We start from the raw sequence: 9,015 nt of genomic DNA on the forward strand, positions 1-9,015 counted from the left end.
GCAGCGTGGGAAAGAGCCACACCTGGCTCTTAGAGCCTTGCCTGAAAGATGTGGTTTCCACAGCAATTTTGGCTCCCTTTTGATTCGGAGGCATGCTTTCCCCTCCCTGGGTGATGATACTTGACTCTAATTACCATGATTACAGAAGGCACAGAGCTGGGGCCTTGTCAGGAGCCCCATAGTTGGCCAACAGGCCAGATGCCCCATAGTCTCAGCCCACCTCTCTTCCACCCTGAGTTCCCTGATTCTGTCCTTTAAGCTGACTCTGAGAAGCAGTGGACCTTCTGCCAGCACCTCCCCCTGCCCCATTTGTAGGGCTGGTTTATGAGGCCGGAAGTAAGCAAGCACCCCCTCATATCAACCTGGCACTTCACACCCCCCATGGTTATCAGTGGGGGTGCTGGCTGGCTGGCAGGCAGCCAGAGGCACAGCAGCAGCTTGGACAGAGTGCGGGTAGGGAAGCAGAGGAGGAGGGAGCGCCTCACTGCTAGGAAGGGCGGGGTGACTGCGTTATCAGCCCCTGGGATGGCTTTGTAGAGGGGCTGACTGGCCAGTTGTTTGTCTTCTTGCCTGTCCTAAGAATTCCTTCTTTTGGAGAGACGAGGATTTTTGAAGGCCTTAGTCTACTGCCAAGTGGGGTTTTAGTACCACCAAGAGATGCCCAAGGAACCTGTTCCTCTGTCTTTGTCCTTGGAGAGAGTGCTGAGGCAAAGACAATGGAGGAGAAATCAAGAGCAGTATTGAGAGCACAAAATGGGGTGCAGCTGCCTGTGCCTGGGACAAAGGCAGTCAGCCACCTGTTTCGGAGGGAGGGCTGCAATCTTGGCCCAGCTGGCTGGCTGGATCCCGTGCCCTTGGGAATGGGTGTGCCAGGGAGCTGTATCACCCAGGGATAGGCAGCTGCCTATGAGAAACACAAGAACCCTGAGCTCCTACTTCCCTATTTGTTCTCCTCATTTGAGATGGGAGACGACTCATCAGTAGACTGCTTAAAAGACGTGAACGTGCTCACTGATCCCCTCATTCCCCTGCATCCATGCTGACCTGCTGAAATGTCTCAACACGATCTAAAGCTGCATTCTTTACCTGAGGTCTTAAAGAGTTACAAAAGTATGTGTGTGTTCTTGTGGCATATTTTTCTGTGGAAGACAGTACATTGCTTGCGTCAGAATTTTAAAGGGGTTTTTGAGTGAAAAGGGCTCTGGATAGGAAAGGGAGGAATTCTAGTTCTGTCATCAATCTGTTAGGAGGCCTCAGAGGAGTTTTAACTTCCCTAGGTGTCTATTGCTCACACACAGTCTTCCTTGCCTAAGCTTGGAAGAACTTCAGTCATGTCCATATCTAGTTTATACGGTACCCTTACATTTTGGGCCCTAAGGCTTGAGGCATTTGCCAACCTGACCCAAGAAGTCAGGACAAACAGTACCCCAAAAAAATGGGCTAAACTAGTTTTCTCTTAGTCCAACACAACTTGGTCTGTGACGGGACACTGTTCAATGTGTCCAATCCTAATGCTATGTTACTCAGGGAAGAGGCTTGAGTTCCTGGTGGGTAAGAGAGTTCCCCAGGCACCCCAAGATGGCTTAGGTCAGCTGAGACTCCGGGATGCTGGAGACAACACATGGGGAGAAAAGAGAAAACAGAAGCCAAAGTCAGCTTTGTGTTTGGCTGAGGTGACTATGACTGACACAAAGTAGGTAGGCTGGGGTTTCAGACATAAAAACCTCTGTGAGGCCACAACAAACTGGGTGTAGATTATTTTTGCAAGGGAGAGGACCAGAAATTTGGCTGGGACAAAAGTTAGTGGTGGAAGCCATAGACAAAACAACACTCCTGAGGAAAGAGGTCTCGGAGAAACAGGGAAAGAAAGACTTGTAACTGAGGTGTAAGTAAGAGTAGAATCACAGTCCAGAATTCTGTGCCAGTTTTGGAAAAGATGCTTATTAGATTCCTCTTATGAACTGTTAAGAAAAGAGGTAAGACAATCAGTGTCATGTGCTTTGGGGAAAAGGAATATTTCAGGACAGATCCTGGGACTATGGACAGGCCAGAGAAAGGGCAGAAACTGAGAGACCCAAGAAGATAATGAAAATGCTCTCTGGACGCTTTGGACATGGTGAAAGATGTTCTCTGGAGCAAGTGGCTTGCAACACAAAACATTCTTGCAGCTCCAAGCGCAGCCTGACCAGGCTAGGCTTAGACAGTAGTCTGTCTTTGGGAGGGACTCAAAAAATTCAAAATGGAATGCAAGAGCTGCTCTAAGAACCAGGTTTCCTTTCTCGTGGGCCACTGAGCTAACTCAGCCGGTAAAGACCCAATCAGCAGTTCCCTACTAGGCCACAGAAGCTGACCCAAGTACATCCTTTAGGAGAAACTATCAAGAGTCCCATCAAAAGGCAACACGGACACTTCCCACTTCTGATAACCAGAGACCCTGCTGGAACTGTCACACCACACTCTGGGATCTGCAGAACACTCTGGGAAAAGACTCTGCACCAGGTGGAGGTCAACATGAGGACAGCCTGGAGGCAGAAGTGGCATTTAGTCGACTGGAACCTTGCAGTGTCCCACGCAGCAATCAGCCTGATCTGCAGTGAAGCAGAGCTTCACACTCTCCACCTGGCTGGGGCTGGAAACTGATGACAGACCCGGCTGACTCCCAGGGTCTCTAGTGAATGAATGCCTGGAGAAACCCTGACCTCCATAAAGCCAGAGGAAGGGGAAGGGGTGTCATCAGGACTTCAGACACAAATCCCCTCCTACTCCCTACTTCAAGACCAGATAATAATTGCTTTGACTATAAATTGAGCTTTTCTTTTCTTTTTCTTTCTTCCTTTTTTTTTTTTTGAGACGGAATCTCACTCTGTCGCTAGGTTGGAGTGCAATGGCATGATCTCGGCTCACTGCAACCTCTGCCTCCCAGGTTCAAGCGATTCCCCTGCCTCAGCCTCCCGAGTAGCTGGGACTTACAGGCACATGCCACCACGCCCGGCTAACTTTGTATTTTAGTAGAGGCGGGGTTTTACCATGTTGACCAGATGGTCTCAATCTCCTGAGCTCGTGATGTGCCTGCCTCAGCCTATCAAAGTGCTGGGATTACAGGTGTGAGCCACGGTGCCCAGCCCCAAATTGAGCTTTTCAATCTGCTTTCACTAGTATAAGCTAGACCTCCAAGCAGAAAGGAAAACAGGCAAGACAGAATCCGGCTATTAGAGATCAGTGGCTTAACCATTTAGGGTTTCAACAATACCTATTTCCAATTCTTTTTAAGTTAGAGTCTATGGCATTTACTCAAATCCAAGACCAACTGTTGAATTTTTCTAATAGGGTTTAAAAAAGCATCTTTGATATCTATGCTTTTGACTGCAGAGAAACTTTAGTATCACTAGGAAACCAGAGAACAAGGGAAAACAAAGACAAAAAACTACTCCCTTTAGATTCAAGAAAACACGATCACTAAATCAGTCTCTGGATGAAATGTGAAATGGGGAGCTAATCCTACCAGCCCCTGTGGGAAGAGGGCCCTTTAAGGAGTGGCGCTGAGAATGAGGCAGGCTCTAGATGGATTGACATTTCCTATCTAAAAGACCCCAGTTGGTGAATACTGATTACCCCAGTCCTCAGCCCCAATGATCCCTCAACTCCCACACTTTAAGCCACTTACTCTGGTCGGCAGATCACCAAGTCTCCTTTGTTAGTACCATAGGCCAGGCCAAGCCCTGGCTCAGGCAGCCAACGGGCAGAGTTGATACTGACATGTCTCCGCTGGTCGGCAGGCATTGGGTAAAGGACGTTGAAAACTCTCTAGGTAGAGGAAAAGAGGGAAAAAAGAGAATGGCAGGAGAAACAATTTGTTACCAAGAATAACAAAATCCAGGGAGAAACAAATTACAGGGAGGAAAGGAGGTGGTGAGGCTGGGAACAGGAAGCCTCTTTTTTTTTTTTTTCTATATATATATATTTTTTATTATTATACTTTAAGTTCTAGGGTACATGTGCACAATGTGCAGGTTTGTTACATATGTATACATGTGCCATGTTGGTGTGCTGCACCTATTAACTCGTCATTTACGTTAGGTATATCTCCTAATGCTATCGCTTCCCCGTTCCCCTACCCCACGACAGGCCCCAGTGTGTGATGTTCCCCTTCCTGTGTCCAAGTGATCTCATTGTTCAATTCCCACCTATGAGTGAGAATATGCGGTGTTTGGTTTTCGAACAGGATGACTCTTAACTCATGCCTGAGAACTTGGGGCAGCAGGAGAGATGGGATTCTCTCATTTGTGGGAAGAGCTAGGTCTCTTTTAAGAAATACTAGGGGACTCTATGGCTCTAATAATGCGTTCTCCTTCGAGCCTTCTAGCTAACTTTGTTGCTTTTAAATTAAGTCCCTGGAAAACCCCATAGAGCCCACCATACCAGGACGGACTGCCCATAACTTTCCTCTGACCAGGCCAACCAGTGAGCATCAGCCTTGGCTGGTAGTCCTGTTACCATGGAAATCACAGTGCTCTCACAGCAATGGGGAATTGGAGGTGATAGGGGGGCGGGAGGGAGTGATAACATCAGAGAACATTCTTAATTCATCTAATTAAAAGCAATGTTAAAACTGTTATTGTTAAGGATTCCTAAAAGGTGCATTAAGATGGAGGGAGCGCAGCAGAGGGGAATCGTGAACATTCGGGCACACAACTTGTTTCTAGCTTATATAAATCACCGTTAAATTGATTATTTCTCTTTTTCCAAGCTAATATTTTCTGAGCGGCATATTTTCTGAGAACGTAGGGTTTGGGCTGAAGGTAAAATATGGCCTCACAGTCTCTTTGGCCACTCTCTGACATGTTTTAGAAGCAACGTAATCAGAGATAGGGGCAGGTCTGTGGAAGAATAAAAGATATGGGCTTTAGAGTTAATAAGACTTGGGTTTGAGTCCTGATGCCACTGCAAAACAAAATCTCTAGATCTCAACTTAGAACAAACACATACATTCAAATAATTTGGGAGATTAGAAGAGATGATGTATAAAATGCCTGCCATGGTGCAAGCTCCTAAATAGTAACTGCTATTATTGTAACCAGGAACCTGCATCTGAGTCTTCACAAATGGTCATCAGGGCCTATGAAAATGACAGGAAGCTGAAACTCTATAAACTGGAATTTATTTCCCTTCTTGCTTCCCCAGTTTTTAATCTATCAAATATGAACTCATTTCATCTGCCTTTACCTGCCCCTAGGGTTGACAGAAGGGGAAAAAAGAGAAAACAAATGAGCATGTGGTTTAGACAGTAATATTCATAAAATGAACTTAGAGTGGTACAATAATGATTATTTTTCTGGCTATCCTGATGAGGGATGAAGGTGGAAAGGGAGGAAGGCAGGGAGGGATGAGTCAGAACTAAGGGTCCATTCCATCTATGCAAACCAAGTGATAAGCAGCCCTGGATCTGCGAACACATGCTCACGTGCCTTGGGTGCCTATCTGAAAGGCCTTGGACAGGACAGCCTCCAGAAGGGAGAAGACAGCAGCACGTGTCCTCAATTTACTGACCCACACACACATAGAATCTTGTTATTAGTAATTTTCCAGGTGTTGTGGTACTGAGAAACGTGCCCAGGTAGCTGATGGTTCTCTTCCAGAATGGCCTAGCTATGGTCCTGAGGTCAAATGGGCCTTTTACAGACATGGAATTGGTTCCAGTTTGAGGCACAGCACTGACTGCCCTGTGGCAGCTGCATTAGGAACCTCCTACACCCTTCCTGTAGGACTCAACTCCAAATGTAAGGAATTCATTAGGGCTCCTTAAATCTTTGCTCTAACTGAGGAGACTATTAAAAAAGAACCCAATGATGTTAATGAATTTCTCTGGTAGTCATCTGGAGTGTGGCTGCTTGGCCTTTGGATCATCTCCTCCTGACTGGCAGGAGTCTCAAACAAATTCATGGCTGCTATTCTCCACTCAGCCTCACTGGTTGAATGGGCACGGAGATGGTAATACCACTCTTTCACCTTTGCCCCTAATCAATGTTTTGCCTCTAAATCAAGCAATGAAGTGTGGTGCCTTTATTCTTTCTTATGGAGATCTTCACCTTCTCAGAAGATAACCAATAGTTTCTGTCCAACCTATAGACTTTGTGGTTAAATAGAACTTGCCATTTAACTTTTAACACTAAAAGGACAATGTGGGTGTGATTAGACAATTGTGGCTGGGATCACTTAATCTGTTTAGTTTTCCTTCTCCAAAGGTCAGATGGTGTGAGCAGAGCACACCCAGAGTTAAGGAGGGATGAGAGTTAACTTCAATGGGTGCATGAGGGGAGCACCTTGGTTTTGAGCCTGTGGTAGCTCTACATGGGCCTCACAACCAAGTCTCCCCTAAAACTACAATAATTTATAATTGTAGGGAATGGCGAAAAAGGGCCAGAGAAAGTAGCCTTACAAGGAGGAGAATAAGAAGACTTTAGTAATCAGATGCTTAAGTTGCTGTGCTGGGTTTTTTAAATGGGGGTCTGAAACAGAAGAATAAAAGACCTCTTTCCTAGAAACGTTCCAGACCAGGAAGTAACAAACAAGCCTCTCATATGTCACAAATTTACCTTTTATCATTTACTGCTGCAGAGGGATTAACAGGCAAATATTATCTATTTGCTTCTTAGTATAGGAACTTCCTTTGGGGACAAAACCCTCACGACACCAATATGACAGATGAACCCAGCTTAGGTGAGACAAGGTCACAGAGGGATTGGAGAGAAGTAATGAAATATTGAGACTCCCGGGTTGTTGCTAGCCACTTCCCAACTTCTGCAGCTGCAGGAATCATGGGGGCATCAATCTGTCCTCCAGTTATGGCACTCCCTCATGCTCGAGTCCTTAAACAGTGCCGAAAGGGCAGTTCTCAAGTGCACATCTCCTCCCATGTTCGGGTATTGGGCTAAATCCTGTTTTGTGGCAGGAAGCCATAAAATGCCACATAAAGATCACCAGCCTCCTGGATCCTGATAAGCACTTGCTTGCTTAGCACACTTTAGTGTGGTGTGGGAAGAAGGGAGAGGAGGGCAAGACGTACAGAGGGGAGGAGGGCACAGAGGGTGCAGGATGGGACGTTAATCACTGATCCATAGGCTGAGAGATCATCTGGTCCAATCATCCTCATTTCACACATGCCCGAAACTAATGGACCCTTGAACAATGAGAATCTGGCCCATTTTGAAAAGCACCCAGAGATGTAGTGTCCACCCCTTTCCCTGGCCAAAGCTGAACAGCTCTCAGTCCACCTCGCTGAGGGGAAATATCTCTCACAATTAGCCCCACAGATGAGAGACTATTTGGACAAGTTTCTCAGTACTCACAGATGGCTACCTAGCTCTGCTAATCCCAAACTATTTATGGTTTTGGTCATCAGTCTTTCTAACCCAGAGACTGGGTGAGTTGTGAGTCCCCTTTTAGATTTCCATGGGGACTGACTCTGTAAACCCAAAGGTCATCAGTACTGACAAAGACAGTATAAGAGACGGCTCTGGTCTTCATGTACAGACACCCTAAAAACATCTCTAGTAAAGGTTTCCTTAATACTAGTCAGGTGCCCTGAAGCTCCCCATGGTATGTTCAGAACAAACCTTGGGTGGCCTGCTGAACACCCACCCTGTCCCCCACTCTTCTCTCTGACACAAGAGACATGCTGTGCAGCTACACCACCAAATTATATTACACTGGAGGGATTATCAGGAACAGGGGACCCTCTGTGGGGCTGAATACAAAACCCAGCTGCTGATTCATGATTGATGAGTCCTGGTTTCACCTGTCTCCACTACAGCTCTTCCCTGGTATATGACGAATGCTGACAGCAACCCCTCTTCCCAAGGTAGACTGTTCTCATTTCTGTCTAACATCTATGAAGGGAAATAGAATCAATATGCTAGAAAGAAGAAATTTCTTAGAGTTAGTGCAGTCTCAGCATGTCAATAGGGAATGAGTCTGGTTGCCAAGATATTTGTGGTTTTAAGGGAGTAGAAGATAATGATCGTTCCACTTCTGGTGTCCAAGACAATCTCTTGTACTGCTTGCCTCTCTACCCCTCAAACTCTAACTAATAGGAAGTGAGAGCAAAAGAAAACAGTTCAGATCAAAACTAAAAGTGTCTTGTTCCTTGTTCAAAGATAGACAGGAAAAGAATGAGAGGGAGCCAGGAGGTCAGTGGGAAACCTTCTTCTCCATCCTTTTAAAATGAAGAGGAAAAAGGTATTGCAGTCCTCAACAAGATGGTCGGTTTTTTTTTCTTCCCCTACTGCATGCCAATAAAACTCAGACCAGTAGTTCAAGCAGCAAACGGCACTGTTCAGATCAGCCCAGATAAGAAGTTAAAAGAAAAACTTTGTGGTTATTTTGTTTACATTTGGGAATCTCATCATCTGTAAAGCTAAAACCTCACAGTGGTGGCCACAGGTCAAGTGCAGTTAGCAGATCTTCTTTAAGACAATGGAAGCTGGCTGGAGGAAGGGGACAATTGGAAACTGAGGCTAGAAGAGCTGTGAGAAAAGGTGCAAGGTGCAAAGCAAGGGGGCTTTGAGGAAGAAAGGAACTGTGAAGAGGAAAAATGCCTTCTGGATAATGATGGAAATTAAGGAAGGCTTTAAGGTTTTAGTGAGGGTTACTAGAAGAGAATCAACTGAGAAGAGGGAAAAATCAATAGAAAGCAGATGCTAAGAGACAGCTGACCTTTCCATTGGAAATGGATGGCTACACATCTCATCACAGGCTGAGAAATGCACATATCCTAGAGCGGCAGTGGGAGAGATACCTTGGCCATCTTTTTCAGCTGTTGATCTGCTTAGATTAATGAATTATTAAGTTTCTTCACCCTTAGGAAAGTCTGATTGCTTTTTAAAAACTTTAATTTCTTGGCCGGGCGCGGTGGCTCAAGTCTGTAATCCCAGCACTTTGGGAGGCCGAGACGGGCAGATCACGAGGTCAGGAGATTGAGACCATCCTGGCTAACACGGTGAAACCCCGTCTCTACTA

The 9,015-nt window shown here is 45.9% G+C and overlaps 1 protein-coding gene across 1 annotated transcript in view; it reads right to left on the minus strand.

Annotated features, from left to right (window-relative positions):
- AMBRA1 (autophagy/beclin-1 regulator 1) overlaps nt 1–9,015 on the minus strand; it is a 197,754-nt gene that overhangs the window by 17,192 nt on the left and 171,547 nt on the right. Inside the window, exon 16 of the mRNA XM_012001381.1 lies at nt 3,665–3,804. Coding sequence (XP_011856771.1) covers nt 3,665–3,804 — 140 coding nt within the window. The remainder of the gene's footprint in view (nt 1–3,664; nt 3,805–9,015) is intronic.

The sequence above is a fragment of the Mandrillus leucophaeus genome, unplaced genomic scaffold (genome assembly GCF_000951045.1).
Source record: "Mandrillus leucophaeus isolate KB7577 unplaced genomic scaffold, Mleu.le_1.0 Scaffold66, whole genome shotgun sequence".
NCBI classification, from domain to species: Eukaryota; Metazoa; Chordata; class Mammalia; order Primates; family Cercopithecidae; genus Mandrillus; species Mandrillus leucophaeus.